The sequence below is a fragment of the Odocoileus virginianus genome, chromosome 2 (genome assembly GCF_023699985.2).
Source record: "Odocoileus virginianus isolate 20LAN1187 ecotype Illinois chromosome 2, Ovbor_1.2, whole genome shotgun sequence".
In the NCBI taxonomy this organism is placed as follows: Eukaryota; Metazoa; Chordata; class Mammalia; order Artiodactyla; family Cervidae; genus Odocoileus; species Odocoileus virginianus.
This window is the reverse complement of record NC_069675.1, coordinates 90,134,400-90,158,369: the sequence shown is the minus strand read 5'-3', so window position 1 is coordinate 90,158,369 and position 23,970 is coordinate 90,134,400. Positions and strand designations below refer to the sequence as shown.

At 39.2% G+C, this 23,970-nt stretch overlaps 1 protein-coding gene across 11 annotated transcripts in view; it reads left to right on the top strand.

Annotated features, from left to right (window-relative positions):
• The window catches only part of DENND1A (DENN domain containing 1A), a 527,524-nt gene that overhangs the window by 250,115 nt on the left and 253,439 nt on the right, over positions 1-23,970 (top strand). For all 11 annotated transcript variants that reach the window (XM_070452577.1, XM_070452573.1, XM_020872163.2 and 8 more), the window contains 3 exons: positions 1,148-1,217; positions 16,381-16,461; positions 20,538-20,591. In XM_070452577.1, the coding sequence (XP_070308678.1) occupies positions 1,148-1,217; positions 16,381-16,461; positions 20,538-20,591 (205 nt within the window). The remainder of the gene's footprint in view (positions 1-1,147; positions 1,218-16,380; positions 16,462-20,537; positions 20,592-23,970) is intronic.

Here is a 23,970-nt window from a genome sequence, read left to right as displayed (position 1 = left end):
CATCGACACTGAGCACTGAGGGTCTGCCAGGCTCTGTGCTTGGCCCTGGGAAGACATAGTAAAGAAGGATGTGAATCCTTTCTTATTGTCATGTTTAATCTGTTGGGAAGACAGATACGCCATTGGAGTGCCACATGGTGTGTGGATTGTTATAACGATAGTTTGCATGTGACAGGGGAGTACAGAAAAAGGGGGAATTTGGGCTTGAGAGTCAGGGACAGGGCAGCAGTGGGGAACTATTAGGAGGATGAGCAGAAGTCAGCTAGAGTAGATCATGAAGGTCAGAGGGAGAACAGTGCCAAGTGTATGCAGCACAGACTCGGGCAGGCTTGAGAACGCCTGGACATTCCTCAGAGTACGACTGCAATGAGAGGAGTGTGTATATGGGGGTGCAAAGTGGGGACAACTGGAAGGATGGTCAAGGACCTGACCAAAGAGCCTTGAATGCTGTCCTCAGAAGTCCTGCAGTGATGGGGCACCACTGCAGGAATTTAATCCAACGGGCCACTTATACTCACATTGTAGACCACTCTGTGAGCCACACAGAGGATGGACTAAGGTCAGGACCAGGCTCTCATCAGAATTAAGGGACATGATGGTCAGGCCCTGCTGGAGGGCAGAGAGTCAGAGCTCTTGCTGCAACAAGTACAGAGAAGGCTGTATTATAATGGAAAGTTTGATGAATGGTTTCAGGCTCTTGGGGCCTTTGGGACACTTGCACACGGCAATGGTGAAAGTGCTGTGTATGTATCTGTATGTGAGTGTATGTGTGGTTATGTGTATCCAATCATGAGAAACTTGAAGCTTTCCTGGAAGGGGTGGGTGTGGTAGGAGGAGCCTGGGGGGCTCTTCAGAGATGGTTCCTGATTGCAGAGTCTACTTTGAATTTCTTCTTTATGAACCTGTTCTAGCTCTGAGGCATGAGAATAATTTATAATGGACATTCAATCCTCTGCCTTACACAGGCAATTTTTTTAAATCTCAGAAATAATTAGCATTTTACCAGTCTGCATTTCTAGCACAGCCTACAACAGGAAGGCTCTTCAGGATATAAAGAGAAACTGAAATGTACTGTCTTGAATTAGCTCCTGATTAATGTTTTTGACCTGTGCACTAATAGTTCGTGTGTTTCTTCTTCTTCCCTCAGCTATCTCCCCTGGTTCGAAGTATTTTATAAGCTACTTAACATCTTGGCAGATTACACGACAAAAGGACAGGTATTTACCTTCTATTTTACTCTGTTTAATAAGTAAACTTTAACTTTTATGATTATAAAAATAATAGTGCTGTGTATTTCACTAAAACATTTACTGAAAAAGTAACACATTCCCATTATAGAAAGTTTGGGAAATTCAGAAAGCAGTAAGAAGGAAAAGAAAGTCACTTCTAGTATGTCTCCCTACCTTTCCCCCAACTTCAAATAAATATTGCTAGCATTTTGGGATGTTTTCTTCCTTTACTTTTTGAATTAAATACATAATAAATAGGCCATTAGCATTCAGAGTTAATATTCACCATCTCATATTCCCAAACAGCTCTGAAAATTCATGATATGTATTAAGTAATAATTTCTCTGAGGCACAAATTTGAATTGTTAGGGTTTGTCAATAAAACTCTTAACTGGCAAGTGACCTAACCCAGTGTCCCAGTCCCATTTCAGTAGGGCTTTCTTGTGTTTTACAGTAATTTTTTTAAGGGTCTGAAAATCACTTTAAAAGTTCAGCTGTACCTCACTGTACTTTTGGAAGAAGTGACATGCTGAAGTATCTTCCGTGGGTGTCAAGAGGCAACTGGAACTGTATTTAGGCTTTTGAAACCGACAGTTTTAGGTACCACAATAATGGAAGCATTTATTCCATGATAATAAAAACACTGTAAATCTTTTCCATGGCTGCATATCATGTATCATGTACCTTGGTTTACTGAGACATTTCTCTGTTATTAGGAATTTTCATTATTTGGGATTTTTTTTTTCACTACTATAAGTATAGCCATTAACATCTTTGAACATAAAACATTTTCTTCATTTTGGAGTGTTTCCTTAAAAGGAGGATCTCAGATGGGCCATTTGAAGGTTAGTAGACATAAACATTTTAAAGTATTTGCCAAGCTTCTTTCCAGAAGAATCGTACTCCTGTATTTTGCCAGTAAAGGGTAAAAAATACCGTTTACTGGCAAACTACAGGAGTGCCTGAGTTACCACACTCGCATCACTGGCTTTTGATGACTTCATTGTGTCCTTGACAAGTGAACAGTTCTCATTGTTTTAATTTCCTTTCTTTGATTATTAGTTAGTTGAATATTTGTCTATATATCTAGCTTCTTATAGTTTCCTTTCTTGTAAATGGTCTAAGAGTTTTAATTAAAGAGATCCATTATTATTAAATGTTAGAGTTTTTCCCATCATATTGTCTACAGAACATTAGTTCTAAAAAATGCTCCATTCAAAAAGAGTACCATAGGTGAGTAATACTGGAGTTAGGGAAAGGGGAAGCTGTGCCTCATTTCTGTTTCCTTAAAATTCTTGTAACATAGAATCTGAAAAGTCCTCCAGTGGAGAAATTACCAGAAATTACCCAGAAATTCACAACTTATTTGGCCCCATACCTTTTAATTCCTTGACAAATATTAACAACATTCTGAGATACCAGTGTTTCCTGGAACACACTTTGGGAAATGCTATTTTTTGAAGAAAAGGTAGAAATTGTGTGAATAATGGATAAATCTTTAAGTTAGATTTACTCATTGGAAAGTGTATTCCAGAGGCCACAGTAAATGGAAGAAATAACTAATAGAAATGGCTCCCTGGATCACTGTACTCATTCTGAAAGAATGCTTTAGGTATCAGGGAATTCCGTCATAAAAGAAGTGGTTTACTCTTTGATGAATGAGTTGAGGCCATCCTGGATCTGTTCATTGATTTCCAGTTCATGGTTCACTTTTGTCAGACATTTGTTGGTTTTTTTTTTTTTTTTCCATTTAAAACTGAAAAATGTCTTTAGTAAATAGAATTGTATAACATGTAGGCTCTTAACAGTCTTACAATTGGAACTTAACTCACATTTTTTTCCCCACCATATATAAGCTCCAGTCATTAAAAAAAAAAAAAACAACTTACTAGACTTTTAAAAACATGTCTTGGGATACAGGAAATATTAGGTGGGTACAAACTATGCATAGGGGAGATAGGATTATTACTCTGTAAAACTGGTGTACCAGTCCTCTGGGCCTTTGCCCCAGTTAAGGTCCCTGCCTCTTGGAATGTTGGAAACTGAGATCAGTGATCTGTTCTAGCAGAGTCTGTTTCCCTTATACAAAAGACTCTGTTTATTGAATTTCTTCTGATTAAAGAAATTATGACATAGAAGATAGGTAGTCTGCTTGTAGCTGGCTTGATTATTTGCAGGGTGTGGCTTATCAGATTAGAACAGGTGGAAAGAGCTTTCATTTTAAAAAAAAACAAAACAACAACTCTTCCCCAAGTCCAGAAGTCATTGAGAAAGTTGTACAGGGTAGGTAGGCTTCAATTAAGGGCATGGGGAGTGACCATGATGGCTCAGCATGGAGGACAGAGTCTAAGCTACATCATGAGGGTGTCTGTTTGAGTCACTGACACACAGTGATTATCAGGCCCTGAATAAGGCAATGATGACATCCCTGCAGAAGCGATGGCAGAGGGTGAGGAGGGTGTCTGATCCAGAGAGAGAGTGAGCAGTCTGTTTGAGGGTGTTGGAGGCTAAGCAATGAGGCAGTTATTTATGTGGGACAGTGGTGACAGTGCCTTGGCTTTATTTGGGCACCAGATCACAGAACTTCTGTGGGATCTAGAGGAGGCACATAGGAAAGAGGACAGCAGCAATGGCCCAGCACTGGGGTGATGGACCCTGGGGTAAGGAGGGCGTTTTTGTTGGTGGGAGATCCAGGGGAGGGGGGCAGATATTGGTGGCCTAGCACTGGATGTCAGTATTTGAGCAAAGTAAGAAGGATATCTAGATGGAGAGGGAGGTAGGGACAGTGATAAAAGATTGCTTACGTACAAGCAAGTCAATATATTAAGGAAATAAAGGCAACATTTTTCACTTTGGCTAGAATATAGTTAAAATATATACAGAGAAGAAACTAGAATTATTCCTGTGTTGGATTGAAATTAGAGTCATTGGTGTGAACCCATGGCTTTCAGTATATGTGATAGATAAAGAAAATGGAGATGCTACTGTGTACTGTGGGTTGTGTGTGTGTGAGAGATATTCCTTGCCCCTATCCACTGAAAGGGTCTGGGGTCCACAGGACACAAGTAGCAGTGAGCACCCCCAATTTTCCACTATATATGAGTATCAGTGAGCACACACAAGTACCCACTACACACAAGTAGCAGTGAGCATACACCCAAATACTGAAATCTTGGTTCCTAAATCCATTTTCTAGTCAAAGCTATGGTTTCATCAATAGTCATTATGGATGTGAGAGTTGCACAGTAAAGAAAGCTGAGTGCTGAAGAATTGATGCTTTTGAACTGTGGTGTTGGAGAAGACTCTTGAGAGTCCCTTAGACTGCAAGGAGATCCAACCAGTTCATCCTAAAGGAAATCAGTCCTGAATATTCACTGGAAGGACTGATGCTGAAGCTCTAATGCTTTGGCCACCTGATGTGAAGAACTGACTCATTGGAAAAGACCCTGATGCTGCAAAACAGTCCGTGGGGTCACAAAGAGTCAGACACAACTGAGCGACTGAACAGAAATCCATTTTCTACTGAAAGGAGCAGGGACTCCATGAAGAAATGTCTAATTCTTCTTATACTTGTGAAAAGTGTAAGATGAGTCTGAATATCTTTTTGTGCCAAAAGTGAGGAGGTGCTCAAATCATTTTTGGGTGGAGTGGGATCAAGATGGGAGAATAGGAGGATGTGGAATTCACCTATCCTCACAAGTACATCAAGAATATATCTGCAGTGAAACTCTCTCTGTTTGCAGATGACATGATCCTCTACATAGAAAACCCTAAAGACTCTACCAGAAAATTACTAGAGCTAATCAATGAAGACAGTAAAGTTGCAGGATATAAAATTAACACACAGAAATCTCTTGCATTCCTATACACTAACAATGAGAAAACAGAAAGAGAAATTGAGGAAACAATACCATTCACCATTGCAACAAAAAGAATAAAATACTTAGGAGTATATCTACCTAAAGAAACAAAAGACCTATACATAGAAAACTATACAACACTGATGAAAGAAATCAAAGAGGACACAAACAGATGGAGAAATATACCGTGTTCATGGATTGGAAGAATCAATATTGTCAAAATGGCTATACTACCCAAAGCAATCTATAGATTCAGTGCAATCCCTATCAAACTACCAACGGTATTTTTCACAGAACTAGAACAAATAATTTCACAATTTGTATGGAAATACAAAAAACCTCGAATAGCCAAAGTAATCCTGAGAAAGAGTAATGGAACTGGAGGAATCAATCTGCCTGACTTCAGACTCTACTACAAAGCCACAGTCATCAAGACAGTATGGTACTGGCACAAAGACAGAAATATAGATCAATGGAACAGAATAGAAAGCCCAGAGATAAATCCACGAACCTATGGTCACCTTATCTTCGACAAAGGAGGCAAGGATATACAATGGAAAAAAGATGACCTCTTTAACAAGTGGTGCTGGGAAAACTGGTCAACCACCTGTAAAAGAATGAAACTAGAACACTTTCTAACACCATACACAAAAATAAACTCAAAATGGATTAAAGATCTAACTGTAAGACCAGAAACTATCAAACTCCTAGAGGAGAACATAGGCAAAACACTCTCCGACATAAATCACAGCAGGATCCTCTATGACCCACATCCCAGAATTTTAGAAACAAAAGCAAAAATAAACAAATGGGACCTAATGAAACTTAAAAGCTTTTGTACAACAAAGGAAACTATAAGCAAGGTGAAAAGACAGCCCTCAGATTGGGAGAAAATAATAGCAAACGAAGCAACAGACAAAGGATTAATCTCAAAAATATACAAGCAACTCCTCCAGCTCAACTCCAGAAAAATAAATGACCCAATCCAAAAGTGGGCCAAAGAACTAAACAGACATTTCTCCAAGGAAGACATACAGATGGCTAACAAACACATGAAAAGATGCTTAACATCACTCACTATCAGAGAAATGCAAATCAAAACCACAATGAGGTACCATTATACACCAGTCAGGATGGCTGCTATCCAAAAGTCTACAAGCAATAAATGCTGGAGAGGGTGTGGAGAAAAGGGAACCCTCTTACACTGTTGGTGGGAATGCAAATTAGTACAGCCACTATGGAAAACAGTGTGGAGATTTCTTAAAAAGCTGGAAATAGAACTGCCATATGACCCAGCAATCCCACTTCTGGGCATACACACCAAGGAAACCAGATCTGAAAGAGACACGTGCACCCCAATGTTCATCGCAGCACTGTTTATCATAGCCAAGACATGGAAGCAACCTAGATGCCCATCAGCAGACGAATGGATGAGGAAGCTGTGGTACATATACACCATGGAATATTACTCAGCCATTGAAAAGAATTCATTTGAATCAGTTCTAATGAGATGGATGAAACTGGAGCCCATTATACAGAGTGAAGTAAGCCAGAAAGATAAAGACCATTACAGTATACTAACACATATATATGGACTTTAGAAAGATGATAACGATAACCCTATATGCAAAACAGAAAAAGAGACTCAGATGTATAGAACAGACTTGTGGACTCTGGGAGAAGGCGAGGGTGGGATGTTTCAAGAGAACAGCATTGAAATATGTATATTATCTAGGGTGAAACAGATCACCAGCCCAGGTTGGGTGCATGAGACAAGTGCTCGGGCCTGGTGCACTGGGAAGACCCAGAGGGATCGGGTGGAGAGGGAGGTGGGAGGGGGGAATGGGATGGGGAATACATGTAAATCCATGGCTAATTCATTTCAATGTATGACAAAAACCACTGCAATGATGTAAAGTAATTAGCCTCCAACTAAAAAAAAAAAAAAAAGAATATATCTGCAAATGGAACTGTTCTCTGTTCTCACAGAGTACCTACTGAACAATAGCAGAAGTCTCTGGACACCTAAAAGCACAAGAAAAATCCCCACATAACCAAATAGGATGAAAGAAAGAAAAGAGGAAATAGGAAGGGAACAGCACCCCTGGCAGGGAGCTGAGGGATGAGGAGGCATTCCTACACTCAGAGAAACCCCTTCACTCTGGGGAAATGAGCTGGGACAAAGAAGGAACTTCAGAGGATCGGAGGGGAACCAGCAACCAGTCTGTGGAAGGTAGGCCAGAATAAGATCTGTGCAACCCTGCATACCCCAGCCTGAGTTGTGTGTCTGCTGGTGTGGAGGGAGGCTGGGTGCTGAAAAGTGGGATTTGGCGGGCAGACTTAGGGAAGAGACAGCTGTTAGCTTAGATACCAAGACTTAGCTCCACTCATTTTTTGCAGACTCCAGTGTTGGATACCTCAGGCCAAACAACCAGCGAGATAGGAACACAATCCCACCCACCAACAAACAGGGTGCTTAAAGTCATAGTAAGCTCACAGACACCCCAAAACACACCCCCCTAATGTAACCCTTACCATCAGAGTGACAGGACTCAGCCCTGCCTACTGGAGCACAGGCACTGGTCCCTCCCACCAGGAAGCCTACACAAGCTCCTGGACCAAACTGACCCACTGGAGGACAGAAACCAGAAGCAAGAGAAACTGTGACCCTACAGCCATCAGAAAGGAGACTGCAAGCACAGTAAGTTAGACAAATTGAGATAACAGAAAAAATATTGCAGATGAAGGAGCTAGGTAAAAACCCAGAGGACCAAGTAAATGAAGGGAGGAAATAGACAATCTAACTGAAAAACAATTCAGAGTATTATAATAAAGATGATCCAAGATCTCAGAAATAGAATAGAGGCATGGATCAACAAGATAGCAAGGACATAGAAGAACTAAAGAATAATCACGGATGAATAATGCAATAACTGAAATGAAAAATACACTGGAAGGAATCAATAACAGACTAACTGAGCAGAAGAATGGATAAATGAGTTGGAAGATAGAATGGTGGAAATACTGCTGCAGAGCAGAATGAAGAAAAAAGAATGAAAGGAAATGAGGACAGTCTCAGAGACCTCTGTGACAACATTAAATGCAACAGCAGCATTTGATTTGTAGGGATTCCATAAGAAGAAGAGAAACGGTCTGAGAAAATATTTGAAAATTAGAGTCAAAAACTTCCCTAACATGGGAAAGGAAATAGTCACTCAAGTCCAGGAAGTGCAGAAAGTCTTATATAGGATAAATCCATGGGGAAACATGCTAGGAAAAATTAAATACAATGAAAATACATTAAAAGCAGCAAATAACATACAGGGTGATTCCCCATAAGATTTTTTAGCAGAAACTGTGCAGGCCAGATGGAGAAGGCAATGACACCCCACTCCAGTACTCTTGCCTGGAAAATCCCATGGACGGACGGAGGAGCCTGGTGAGCTGCAGTCCATGGGGTCGCTATGAGTCGGACATGACTGAGTGACTTCACTTTCCCTTTTCACTTTCATGCATTGGAGAAGGAAATGGCAACCCACTCCAGTGTTCTTGCCTGGAGAATCCCAGGGACGGGGGAGCCTGGTGGGCTGCCGTCTATGGGGTCGCACAGAGTCAGACACGACTGAAGCGACGTAGCAGCAGCAGCAGCATGCAGGCCAGAAGGGAGTGGAAGGCTATATTTAAAATGATGAAAGGAAAAACCTACTACCAAGATTTCCCTGGTAGCTCAGCTGGTAAAGAATATACTTGCAATGCAGGAGACCCTGGTTTGATTCCTGGGTTAAAAGATCCTCTGGAGAAGGGATAGGCTACCCACTCCAGCATTCTTAGGCTTCTCTGGTGGCTCAGTCAGTAAAGAATCCACCTGCAATGTGGCCTGGGTTCAATCCCTGGGTTGGGAAGACCCTCTGGAGGAGGGCATAGCAATCCACTCCAGTATCCTTGCTTGGAGGATCCCCATGGACAAAGGAGCCTGGCAGGCTGCAGTCCATGGGGTCACAGAAAGTCAGACATGACTGAGTGACTAAACACACAGCAAGATTACTCTACCCAGTAAGGATCTCATTCAGATTTGATGGAGAAATGAAAAACTGTACAGATAAGCAAAAGCTAAGAGAATTCAGCACACCAAACCAGCTTTATAATACATGCTAAAGGAACTTCTTTAAGAGGGAAATATAAGAGAAAAAAAAAACCCTGCAAAACACAACCAAAACAATTAAGAAAATGGCAGTAGGAACAGATGTATAGATAAATACCTTAAATGTAAATGTTTTAAATGCTCCAACCAAAAGACAGAGTCTCGCTGAATGGATAAGAGGACATGAACTATATATATATATATATGCAGTCTACAAGAGACTCTACTTCAGAACTAGGGACACATGTAGAGTGAAAGTAGAGGATGGAAAAAATACCATATGCAAATAGAAATCAAAAGAAAGCTGGAGTAGCAATACTCATATCAGACAAAATAGACTTTAAAATAAAGACTTTTACAAGAGACAAGGAAGGACACTACATAATGATCAAGGGATCAATCCAAAAAGAAGATATAACCATTTTAAATATTTGTGCACTGAACATAGGAACACCTCAATACATAAGACAAACACTAACAGACATGAAAGGGGAAATCGACTGTAACAATAACCGTGGTGGACTTTAACACCCTACCTACAGCAATGGACAAATCATCCAGACAGAAAATTCATAAGGAAGCAGAAACTTTTAATGATACATTAGGCCAGATAGACTTAATTGATATTTATAGACATTCCACCCAAAAGCTGCAGAATATAGTTTCTTCTCAAGTGCTCACAGAACATTCTCCAGGATAGATAACATCTTAGGTCACAAACTAAGCCTTGGGAAAAAATTTTTTTTAATTTATTTTACTGTAAAGCCTCAGTAAATTTAATAAAATTGAAATCGTATCAAGCATGACCACAACCCTGTGAGATTAGAAATCAGGTTTAAGGCTTCCCTTGTGGCTCAGCTGGTAAAGAATCGGCCTGCAATATGGGAGACCTGGGTTCAGTCCCTGGGTTGGGAAGATCCCCTGGAGAAGGGAACTGGGGTATTCAGTATTCAATACTCCAGTATTCTGACCTGGAGAATTCCATGGACTGTATAGCCCAGGGGGTCAGAAAGAGTCGGACACGACTGAGTGACTGTCACACTTGCATAGGAAAAGAAAAGACCTGTGAAAAACACAAACACATGGAGGCTGAACAGCATGCTACTAGATAACCAGTGGGTCCCTGAAGACATCAGAGAGGACATTTAAAAAATGCTTAGAAACAAATGGTAATGAAACCACCACCCAAAACCTGTGGGATGCAGCAGAAGCAGTTCTAAGAGGGAAGTGTATAGCAATACCGTTCCACCAAAAAAAAAAAGAAAAATCTTGAACAACCTAGGGTTATACCTAAAGCAGCTGGAGAAAGAAAAACAAAAAGCCCTCAAAGTTAATAGAAGGAAAGAAATAAAGATCAGAGCAGAAATAAATGAAATGGAAAAGAAGAAAACGATAGCAACAATCAGTGAAACTAAACACTGTTTTTTTGAGGCGATAAATAAAATTAATAAACCTTCAGCCAGACTCATAAAGAATAAAAGGCAAAGGACTCAAATCAGTAAAACTAGAAATGAAAAAAATTACAGTTGACCCTGCAGAAATACAAAGGATCGTAAGAGACTACTACAAGCAACTATATGCCAATAAAATGGACTACCTGGAAGAAAGAAATAAACCTTCCAAGACTAAACCAAGAAGAAATAGAAAATATGAGTAGTCTAATCACAAGTAATGAAATTGAAACTGTTATTAAAAATCTTCCAACAAACAGAAGTCCAGGACCCGATGGCTCCACAGTTAAATCCTATCAAACATTTCAGTTCAGTTCAGTTCAGTCGCTCGGTCGTGTCCGACTCTTCGCGACCCTATGAATCGCAGCACGCCAGGCCTCCCTGTCCACCACCATCTCCCGGAGTTTACTCAAACTCATGCCCATCGAGTCGGTGATGCCATCCAGCCATCTCATCCTCTGTCATCCCCTTCTCCTCCTGCCCCCAATCCCTCCCAGTGTCAGGGTCTTTTCCAATGAGTCAACTCTTCGCATGAGGTGGTCAAAGTATCAGAGTTTCAGCTTCAGCATCAGTCCTTCCAGTAAATATTCATTTAGAGAAGAGCTAATACCTTCTCTAACTTCTGGAAAATTACAGAAGGAGGGACACTCCCAGGCTTACTCTACAAGGCCACCATCAATCACCCTGATACCCAAACCAAACAAAGATATCACAAAAAAAGAAAATTACGGGCCAATATCACCAAGAAACACAGATGCAAAAATCCTCCACAAAATATTAGCAAACCACCAATGCACCATGATCAAGTGGAATTTATCCCAGAGATGCAAGAATTCTTCAATACATGCAAATCAGTTAAGTGATACACCATAATAACAGACTGAAAAATAAAAACCATATGACCATCTCAATAGATGCAGAAAAAGCTTTTTACAAAATTCAACACACGTTTATGATAAAAACTCTCCAGAAAGAGGGCATAAAGGGAACCTACCTACCTTAAAGGCCATATAAGACAAACCCACAGCAACCATCGTTCTCAGTGGGGAAAAGCTGAAAGCGTTTCTTAAGATCAGAAACAAGACAAGGGTATCCACTCTCATCACTCTTATTCAACATAGTTTTGGAAGTCCTACCATGGCAATCAGAGAAGAAAAAGTAATCTTAAAAAGGAACCTAACTGGAAAAGAAGTAGTAAAACTGTCACTGTTTGCAGATGGCACGATACTATACATAGAGAATCCTAAAGATGCCACCAGAAAACTACTAGAGCTAATCAATCAATTTGGTAACGTTGCAGGATAAAAAATTAATACACAGAAATCTCTTGCATCCCTATACACTAACAAGATCAGAAAGAGAAATTAAGGCAACAACCCCATTTACCATTGCAACAAAAAGAATAAAAGACCTAGGAATAAACCTACCTAAGGAGGCAAAAGACTGTACTTAGAAAACTTAAGACGCTGATGAAAGAAGTCAAAGATGACACAAATGGAGAGATATACCATGTTATTGGATTGGAAGCCTCAATATTATGAAAAAGACTCTTCTACCCAAAGCAATCTATAGATTCAATGCAATCCCTATTAAATGACCTGTGGCATTTTCCACAGAATAAGAACAAAATTTTTTACAATTTGTATGGAAACAAAAGAGATCCCAAATGGCCAAAACGATCTGGAGAAAGAAAAATGGAGCTAGAGGAATGAGGCTCCCTGACTTCAGACCTTACTACAAAGCTACAGTAATCAAGGCAGCATGATACTGGAACAAAAGCAGGATTATAGATCAGTGGAGCAGGATAGAAAGCTCAGAGGTAAACCCATACTCCTGTGGTCACCTAGTCTGTGACATCGGGGGCGAGGAAATACAAGGGGTAAAAGACAGTCTTTCAAATATGTGATGCTGGGGAAATTGGACAGCTTCATGTTAAAGAATGTGTTAGAACACTCCCTAACACCATACACAAAAATAAACTCAAAATGGATTAAAGACCTAAATATAATGCTGGACACTATTAGAGGGAAATATAGGCAGGGCACTCTTCGGCACTCTTTGACATAAATCATAGCAAGATCTTTTTTTGACCCACCTCCTAGAATAATGTAAATGAAAATAAAAATAAACAAATGGGACCTAATTAAACTTAAAAGCTTTTGCACAGCAAAGGAAATCATAAACAAGATTAAAAGACCATCCTCAGAATGGGGGGAAATGTTTGCAAATAAAGCAGCTGATAAGGGATTTATCTTCAAAATATACAAACAGTTTATGTAGCTAAGTATTAAAAAACCAAACAGCCCAATAGAAAAAAATAGGCTGAAGACCTAAATAGACATTTCTCCAAAGAAGATGTTAAGATGGCCAACAAACACATGAAAAGATGCTCAGCATCACTAATTATTAGAGAAATGAATGACAGTCAAATCAAATGAATGCCAATGAGGTATCACCTCATACTGGTCAGAATAGCCATCATCTGAAAATCTACGGGAATTTCCCTGGTGGTCCAGTGGCTAAGACTCCTTGCTCCCAGTGCAGGGGACCTGGGTTTGATCCCTCGTCAGGGAACTAGATCCTGCTTGCTGCAACTAAGACCCAGTACAGCTGAATAAATGAAATATTTTTTTAAAAAATCTACATGCAGTAGATGCTGGAGAGGTTGTGGAGAAAAGGAAATTCTCCAACACTGTTGTTGGGAATGTAAGTTGGTATAGCTACCATGGAGAACATTATGTGCTCGGTCGTGTTCAACTCTTTGCGGCCCCATGGACTGTAGCCCACCAGCTGCTTCTGTCTGTGGAATTTTCCAGGCAAGAATTCTGGAGCGGGTTCCCGTTTCCTGCTTCAGGGGATAGTCCTGACCCAGGGATTGAACCCATGTCTCTTGCTTCTTCTGCTTTGGCAGATGGATTCATTACCACTAGCGCCACCTGGGAAACCCATGGAGAACAGTATGGAGTTTCATTAAAATACTAAAAATAGAACTACCATATGACCCAGCAATCCCATTCTTGGGCATATACCCAGAGGAAGCTATACTTGAAAAAGATACATGCACCCCAGTGTTCATTGCAGCACTATTTACAATAGCCAGGACATGAAAACAACCCAAATGTCCATGTTCATTGCAGCACTATTTACAATAGCCAGGACATGAAAACAACCCAAATGTCCATCAGCAGAGGTATAGATGAAGATGTCATACATGTATACAGTGGAATATTGCTCAGCCATAAAAAGGAGCGAAATTGTGTCATTTGCAGAGACATGAATGGATCTAGATACTTATTTCCTGCAGAGTGAAATAAGTCAGAAAGAAAAACAAATATGTAATATTGCTTGTATGTGAATCTAGAAAAATGGTACAGATGAACTTATTTGTAAAGCAGAAATAGAGACACAGTTATAGAGAACAAACATATGGATACCAATGCAGGGAAGGGAGGGTGAGATGAATTGGGTGATTGGGATTGATAAATATACACTACTATGCAGAAGGTAAATAACTAATGAGAACCTACTGTATAGCACAGGGAACTATACTCAGTGCTCTGTGTGATGACCTAAACGGGAAGGAAAATAAAAAAATAGGGGATATATGTATACATGTAACTGATTCACTTGCTAACTAACACAACATTGTAAAGCAACTATACTCCAATAAAAATTAATTTAAAAATACAAATAAAAAACTTTGTATACTATTGCCCAAAAATAAATAAAGCTGAGCCAGAAGAATAATTGGTTAAAGACATAGAGTGAAATTGCAGTTCAAAATTTGCTGATCATGTGGGTCATAGAGATCTCACTGAATAAAGTTCCTTTTTTTTTTCTCCTTTGTGGAAATTATTTATCTTCTCTACTCTGCAGTCCTGCTTCCTTATTTAATTGTTCATGATGTTAGAGTCACTACTTTGTTTCAAACAGTAATAAAGCGAAAATTTATAAGAAATTAAAATCTAAAAAAATGATGTAAAAACGCCAGAAAGACACAAAAGTGAGTTTGAAGGAGCAAAGGATTTCCACTGGTCATATCTGGGACAATCTGAGCATCAGAACAAATGATACCAAAGGATTATAACCCATTGAATAAAACAGGAGACTTTGTGTGCATACTAATATAAATAAGTAAATGGATAAATTAAAAGGGGAATGTGTTATTTACACAAAGTTTGCTTCACAAAGTGCTTACTCAAACCAGAGGGAGAATGAGTGATCTTACAGTAGAGACATCAGATGAATTAATCAAATGATTAAAGTGAGCCTCAGCAGAAATGGGATGAATTGAAATCTGAATCAGTAGAAAACATCAGACAAGTGAGCATTATTGTACAAAGTGATTGGTTTCACTGTCAAGTTCTTACAAATGTAGGAACTGTTCTGACTGATGGAAACTAGAGTCGCAGCAACTGAAGGCAGCACTTGTTTCTGAACTGGATTATTTTGCTACTAAAGACATTATTGGCACAATTGGCAACATTTGGTAGGATCTGAGGATTAGATGATAATGTTGTTTCAGTGTTAATTTCCTGATTGTGGTTATGTAGGAGAATATCCTTGGTGTTTATGGATGACAGGGCATAATATTGGTAATCCACCCTCAAATAGAAAATAAAGGTTTTCTTTTTTTTCATAGTGTCCTAAAATTCTTCTGTTAAGTTTGAGATTGTTTCAAAACAAAATTAAACTTGTGTGCCTGCACATGTTCATTCCTACCCTCTGAGAAATTTGAGTAATTTATGAATTCAGATTGAAAACATGATTTTAATCTGGGCTTATCCTCTTTTTCCTCTCCTTTAAATTCACTAATAAAGACAGCTGTGAACAGCAGCAAGGGCTCTGGGTTTGAACACAGAAAACCTGTTGTTAGCTTCTGGCTGTGCAGTTCCCAGCTGGCTGATGTGAGCCAAGTTGCTTTACCCTTTGGAGCCTTAGTTTTCAGTCTGTAAAGTGAGGTAGTTGTGAGGCTGAAAGCAGCTACCAAATGGGTACAAATGTAGGTTTATTACTATTTCATCAGCATAGGGATTTCCGCAGGGTGGGAGAAATAGCTTTGGGATGATTCTGTAAGCAATGTTCTTTTGCGCATTTTAAAGGTGAATCTGTTTTCAATCGAATAATTTGTACTGCTTTATGTTTCATCCTGTGGCTCGATTTCACTAATTAAAATGCACAGCCACCATCCTCTATTGCATGCTGTTGTAGTAGTTCATTTTTAACTTTCCATAATTGGAGGCTGCTGTGTGTATCTGGTGAACACTCAATAAAATTAATTGAGGGTAATGATGATAAAGACAAGATCTATAGTGTCATCGTTATTTCTCCCTACCACCCCCGCCCCGTAAGCTGGGATTGTTTGCATTTAAAAGTTGTTGCTATGGAGTTGAGAGGATAGATTTGCTGAGAGCTTATGGTATATGATCCATAAAAGGCGGTCATGGTAGGTGTCTCACTGAGTAGAAAATGTCAAACTTCATGTGGGAGGATCTATTTGGTTCTTTTATTGAGCCATAAGCACTGTCTTTTGTCCAACTCTACTTGAATATCAAACCTATTTCTGTTGTGGGGCCAGCACCTCCCCAGCCCCCTCAGTCATGAGGGCCCATAGTTCAGTGTGTGCCCAGACCTCCCTGCAGGTCTCTGACTAAGGGCTCAGTCTTGCCTTTGTTACTTAAGCCTTTTATTTCTTTCAGGAGAGTCAGTGGAATGAGCTTCTCGAAACTCTGTACAAACTTCCTATCCCTGACCCAGGAGTGTCTGTTCATCTCAGCGTGGTAAGTGGGGGCAGAATATTAGCAATCACTGAGAAACCATTCCATTATTAACAATAAGAAAGAGTCAAATGAGATTGTCTTTTTGTCATATGTACCTTCCCCACCCCCCAAATACTCTGAGATCTCAAGACAGGCCAGGGAGTTGTATTTCTTTCTTTCTCTAGGATTTCATGAGAGAGGGTTCCCAAATGCCCCCTTGCTCCTCTCTTCCTGGCTGTCACTCCATCACTAGCGTCTCCTGGGTGACAGGTGCTGGGCTTGGGATGGGACAGTCGACCCTTGCCTCCTCAACTCCTGTCCTGGGGCTCCCTGCCTCATGCTTCGCCCCCTCCACCGTGCCCCCACATAACACTGCTGTGTCTGTGCCTTTGCTGAAGCGCATCCTGCTTCCCCAAACCTTCAATACCACCTTTCCCCTGTTTAACCCAGGGTAACCCATACTCATCCTTCAGAACTCAACTCAAATTTTTATTTCAGCAAAATCCTCCCCTCACACCCCCGAAAGCTTAGGTAAGATTTTCTTTTTTTGTCCCAAGCATCTTGTACACTTTGCAGTACTTAGTCACAACACTTTGGAACAACCTGTTTTCCTGTCTCCCCCACTGGACTAAACGCCCACTCTTGAGGATGTGAATGGAGACTGCCGAGCACAATTCCTGGCCAGATTATTTCCTTGAACTCTCTTATACACGTGCTATGTGGTCTGGGTAGAAAAGCCTCTGGATTATAAATTGGGAGATTTCAACCCCCAAGTCATAGTTTTGCCAATGACCTGAGTGATCTTAATCAAAACCTTTAACCTCATAGACCTCAATTTCCTCATCTGTCAGATAAGGTGTCAGATAAGAAGGCGTTTTTTCTTTCTTTTTTTCTGCATATTTTAGTTACTGCAATTCTCTGGGTCAAATGCTAGTCACGACCTTCTTCAGAATTCTCAGATGGACACTCTGGCCAGCTATTGATCATCCAGGGGCTATTTTCCCCAATGTTATGGGATCTGAATGTTTAAAAAGTTTTGTCTTTCAGCTTCACTAGAAGCAGGTACAGTGTTAATAGTCAGTGGTAATTATCTTAGTATTTGCCCTCTTAAAGAAAATGAACGTGGAAAGGTTTTTTATGATGATCACATTGAAAGCAGTATTACTGCCAATAACTAATAATACATCTACTATATACCAAGTTCATAATTTATGCCAAGTATGTATCTCTAATGTTTAAAACAACTCTGAAAATAGATATTGGCCTTCTTATTTCATAGTTAAGACTTAGAGAGGAAAAGATACTTGCCCATCCAAGGTTGTATGGTTAATCAGTGAGATTGGGGCTTTTAAACCCAAGCCTATTTTTTTTCCACTAGGCCATGAATGTTGAAAGAAAGGAAGGAAAGAAGGAACTGGTAGATGCTTTTGCTCATTGTAATGGAGCAGAGGAGGGAAAGAAGTCTTTTCCAAGAAATATTGTGTAAGGAAGAATATCTGAAAAAGATGAAGAAATGAACTTTAAACCTGCCCCACTCCTTGCTGCATAGCTAAGCAACCTTGCCTTTGTCTCTGTCCGTTTTCCTAAGCAGCTTGATCTCACTACTTCAGTCTGTAATGACATCTGACAGGTAGCTGGGGAGTAGCCGGGCTGGGTCACCAGCTGCTGGGGAGGAAGGGCCTCTCCTTCCCCTGAGAGGCTGCCAGGCCTCAAGGACAAGCCATTGCCAGGGCAGGAAGAACTGTTGGAAGGTGCAGCTGTTTCATGCCAGTGGTTTCTAGGAATGTTTCTGACCTCCTCTGGTCCCAGCATTTCATGGGCGATGGAGCAAGACAGAATCTCAAAGGACAGCCTGGGGACTACTTGGTTTTGGGATTGCATGGCCTCACTATTTACAATCTGTTGCATTTGTAAAGGCAGATATTTTCTTTTTCCTGTTCACAAGGAATTCCTCTCTATGTGTTTCATTTCTGAAGAGTTAGTCTCATCTAGATTATAAAGCCTGAAAAGATGATAAGATGACAGTCTTCGACTTTTTGTCTTTAGTCACAAGAGAGTGTTTCTGTGTGTCTGCTCTAGGTGATTGAGAAAAATTGGAATATAAACTAACAATTGAGAATGGTGATAATAATTTTCTATTAAAATACCATTGATGGAATGCTAGATATGTCACATATAAAACATTTATTCTTCACAACAGTTGTTCTGAACAGATCCCATTTACAGGTTAAAAAAAAAAATAGCTTCTGAGCTATTAAGTGGAATTGCCTATGATCACATAACTATTAAGTGGCTGACTCTGCAGTTCCAGTCCTTTCTCCCTTCAGTGACTTCATCACCATGTGGACTGCCATTTCTGAACATTTCCTGGGACTGCCTTCTAGCCATTTGGTATAAAATTTGGTATCTCATGGCATCGAATTTAACCTTGTATTTTACTTTTACTATTTTAATCTTTGTTCTTGAGTTGACTTAATTAGTTTCCCATAATGAATATGCTACATGATCTCTACTGTAATACTTTTATTATTATTATTATTTTTTTTTTTTTAATTGAGGGATAATTTCTTTATTGTGTTGGTTTTTACCAAATATCAACATGAATCAGACATAGGTTTACCTATGTCCCCTCTATTGTAATCCTTAATTTATAATGTTTTGACACAAAGACACAGATTTTGGAATAATGCACTACAAAGGGTGTTTTCTTAAGTTATCTTTTAATATTTGTTGCTTTTTACTTTTTAGTTTATTTAATTCAAATAGCTTTAGCTATAATTTGCTCATGAAAAGCACAGGTATAACAATCGTTATCATGGAAAGAACATAGCTCTAGTTATGCAAACCTGGTTTCAGTCCTAGTTCTGTCACCAACTAGCTGTATGACCTTAAGTCACTTTACTTCTCTAAGCCTTAATTTACCCATTTGTAATATGGAGATAATTCCTTAACTTTTCCTATGGAAATTAGAGATACTGTTTATAAAGTAACTGGTGGTACTTTATACATGGAAGGTAAAGCCTTCTGTGCAGCAGATGTTCGTAAATATCTGCCGAATATTAGAAAAATAGCTTATAATGTTATTGTTGGCCTTTTTGTTATTGGAAGCCTTTCATTTTAGGAAGCCTGTGCAACTCATTTTTCCAGAGACTTACTTATTTTGTAGTTATCCAAGAATGGGGGGTGGGAACTTCCTGAAATGTCACTTGGGGGTCTAGGTTTGAACTTAGGCCATGGCTAAACTGACATTCTCTGTATGTGACCTTTCCTGGCCTTTGCACAATCCCTTCTTTAATTGGCCAGCACCAAGCTCTTTCCATTCCTGCTTGCCATTGTTCTCTGAGTCTTTAGTAGCACAGAGGAGGTGTCATCAGTTCATCCTATTTTCATTTAACTCAGAGACACATGCTTGTTACATGCATGGAGATGTCTCCTTAAAAGTTCTCTGAACAGGTCAGGGTTTCAACTCCACTGATTCAGCTCCCTTCACTGGAATTTGCACTGGAAGTCAGGAGGCTTACTTGGAGAGCACGCATAGTTGAGAGACATTCTCCACTGTTAGCCATCTAGTGTCTCCGTGCAGCAGTCCCTCCGCTGGAGCTGTCCTTAACATCCCTTGGGCCTTTGGGACAGATTTGGCCCACAGTTTATAGATGAGTATAATCTCAGATGCTGAAATTAAATTGCAGGTTTGGTTGGTAAAGACCATTCATGAGTAAACCTAGTGATATTTGGTCCCTAGAGCCCACATGCCTCAATGAACAATAAATTATGAAGTCTGCAGCTTTCATGTGTTCAGTAGCCTGAAAATGTCATATGAGAAATTAGCCTTTAACTTCTTTGAACTGTTCTTTTGTATTTCCCAAAAATGTTCCTCTCCCATGGAAAAGAACTCCATCTACCAAACAGTGATTTAATGTATCTGGCTTTAATCCAGTATTATCCAAAGAAAATATTCCTTAGACTATTCTCTATGAGTGAAATGCTTGTTTCTTTAGTTGAATGAGGAATTATCTTCATATCATTTACCTGGTTTCTGAATAGTGTGCTTGTTGCATACTTTTGCAAGAATAAATACCTTTTGTTTTTCTTTCCAGCATTCTTATTTTACTGTGCCTGATACCAGAGAACTTCCCAGCATCCCTGAGAATGTAAGTACTTGGACAGATGTGAATTAAATTTTTATTCTTCATTTTTTACTAATTTTCAAGGAAAATAAAGGGATATATTTTCCTACTATAAAAATAATACATTATAAAAGCAAAACCATATAGAGAATATTTGAAAAATATAGAAGTAAGAAGGCAAGGAATAATCATTATTCATACTTTGCAAAGTACTCACCTATTAACGTATTGGTGTCTCATTGTAGTCTTTTTAGAATGTATTATTTACATAGTTAGAATTACCTCTTATATAAGCATTTTGCCATTTCATTCATAATCATTTTTTTTGACTGCATAATATTCAATTTGCTGTGTCATTTACTTAGCTATTTCCTTGCTGTTGTGAATTGAGTTGGTTTTACTTTTTCTTATAAACAAAATGCTTTTATATAAAGAACTACTCGTATGAAGATTTCTTTATTAGGGTATATATACTGAAGTAGAATTGTGCTCCTACTACATTTTTTTATTCACTTTTAAGAAAGTAAAGGATTTTTGGATAAAAGTGTGAGGACCCCCGCCTTGTCTCTTAAAAACTTAGCAGTGAACTTGAGCCTGAGACAGCAGAGGGTAATATCTGCCCCCTGAACAAGCTGAATCACATATCTAGTCTAGTCTTAAGACATATTTCAAAATATTTTACTTGAACTGTACATAGTACTATGTAGAGTTAAATACAGAACCACCACCACGAAGGCACTTGATTACTTTTTTAAGTTGTGGCAAAATATACATAACATAAAATTTACTGTTTTAATCCTTTTTTAATCCTCTTTTAAATGTATAATTTCGTTGGTGAACACATTTACATTATTGTGCAAGTGTCACCAACATCTATATCCGGAATTTTTTCATCTTTCCCAGCTGAAGCCAACTCTTTAAACAACTCATTTCCCTTCTCCTTCCATCACCTGGCAACCACTATTCTGACTGTATGAATTTGACTCCTCTAGACACCTCATTTAAGGAGACTCATATAGTGTTTGTCCTTTCGTGTTTGGTTTATTTCACTTAGCATAATGCATTTGTGGCTCATCCATGCTGCAGCATGTCAGAATTTCCTTCTTTTCTAAGGCTGAATAATATTTCAAGAAGTGGTAGAATTAGAATTCAAACATTAATCTTTTTGATACCAGAAAATGAATTCTCATATACTTTGCTACCCTTTGAGCCCATAATTTAACCTTTTATCTCCCTCAAAATTTCATTGAAATGACAGAAGACCTATAAAATTAAGGAGAAAAATTGTCCACTTAATGGCAGAAGAAGCCACCAGGAACTAGAAAATTTTAAGAATTTCTGCAATTTAAAGGAGATGATTATTGAGCAGTCAGTAAGGTATAGACAGTGAAGAAACTCCCCTAAACTGGAAAAGTGTCATAGAAAGAGCAGAAAACAGGGATGTGATCTTGAACATTTATAAAAATTATGTGATAGATTGCACTGACGAATTCAAAATAGGAAAACTCAGATTTTCATAGGCCACTGTCTTTTATTACAATGAAATAAAACTAGAAATTAAATATTCGTCTACTTGAAGGAATGGTTGGGTCACAGAGGAGAAGACATTGAAATTGGCTATTATTTAGATATTAATGATCATATCAAAATCTTTCCTTTTGGACCAGTCAGTTTTCTCTTGCCAATAGTGTAAGCTTTATTACTGGTGTTCTAGAAGCTGAGTGGGGTGGTAGCTTATAGGATATGAACATTTAGCATGTATACTTTAAGCACCTCTCCTATTTTTGTTTAATTATTTATCCCCTGTCCTCAGCTATACCTAGTGTCCCCAAGTCTTTCTGGTTACCAGAAAGTAAACATTTATTTCTCAGGAAGGGTGCCAAAAGGCTAGTTGACTAGCTGAGTGAGCTGGGAGAGGAGAGTCTTGGGATTGAATACTCTTATTTTTATTGGCACCCTTCCCTTAGCCTTTAGAGGTGCTGGATGTCTCCAATTCCTGAACTTTTCTGGAGTTCTGTGATGTGAGTTGGGCTGGATGCTTGCTGCCCTCTTCCCTGGTCCCAGCCTTTTCTGGGCTGCCAACTCAGTCTTCTCTAGTTTCTCAACCTTGATTGATACTCTTGATACCCTGGACCAGATCATTCTTTGTTGTTTAGGGTTGTCTTGTATGTTGCAGGGTGTTCAACAGCATCCTTGGGCTCTGTCCACTGTAAGATGGTACCACCATCCCAGCTGTGACAACTAAGAATGTCTTCAGACATTGCTAAAAGTTCACTGGGGGTGAATGACCCAGATTGAGAACCATTTCTTTAGTAACATCTGGCTTCCAAAAAATTTGACATCTCTCTTCCATTACTCTCTTTTCTCCTGTTCTTTGAGGTTTATGCCTTTCAAAATTATATCTTTGTGACTTTTCCTGGCTGAGGGCTGAGAGTTGCATGGTATCAGGAGATAGAAAAGCAAATACATGTGTTAAATCCATGGAAATGCCCACATGTTTTAACTATGCTTCACCTATTAACAGACATTTAGATTGTTTCTAATGTTCTGCTATTATAAATAATGTTATAATAACAGTCATTGCCTAAGTTAAATTCATCTTTTAATTTTTTAATTTTAAGGACTGAGAATTCCTTAAGAACTGTAAGGTACCTGAAAGTCCTGGTAATTTCTCAATTTTCAAAACCACAATTGCTGAGATTAGAAATAATGTAGGAAAAACAACTTCATCTTCTTAGCCCCACCTCCAATTCCTTTCTGCACTGCACTATATGCCACCTCCCCTGCCCCCACCATTAAAAAAAAAAAATTTGCATTCCCTCTGCTGATTTTGCCACTAATGAACCAATTCCCTGCGTATGACCCATTGTCCTCTAAATCCTCCTTTGCAAACCAGTAAAAGACTGGCCTTGTTTGTTTCTAAGCAGGAATAATAAAAACAATCTGCCAGCCTCCTAACATACATGGTTCCATTTAAATCCTTACAGCTACTCTGTGAGAGGTAGACGTGAGCCTCATTTTACATGTGGGGACCCAGGGCTCACAGGCCTGAGGTTAGAGCCCAAGATCTGCTTCCAAATGGGGTGTAGTGACCCAGGTTTGTAAGGAACCAAAGCATTTCTGCCTCCGTATAGTTGACTTTTGATATTTATGAGGAAAAAGGAAAAGAAGTGATTTTTCCTATTTCAAGTATGAAATGAAGCAGGAAAGCTTTTCCTCTAAGGAGAATCTGAACTTTTGTAGGACCAATTTGTGTGATTTTTGACATAGACTTACTATTGAGCTCTAGCCATGTTGAAATTTGCATTTTACTCTCTTGGTGATTTTTCAAGGATTAATTTAAAATGACTAAATTGCTGCATTGCAAATTGAAACAAGCAATAACGAAGGAATTGTTAATATG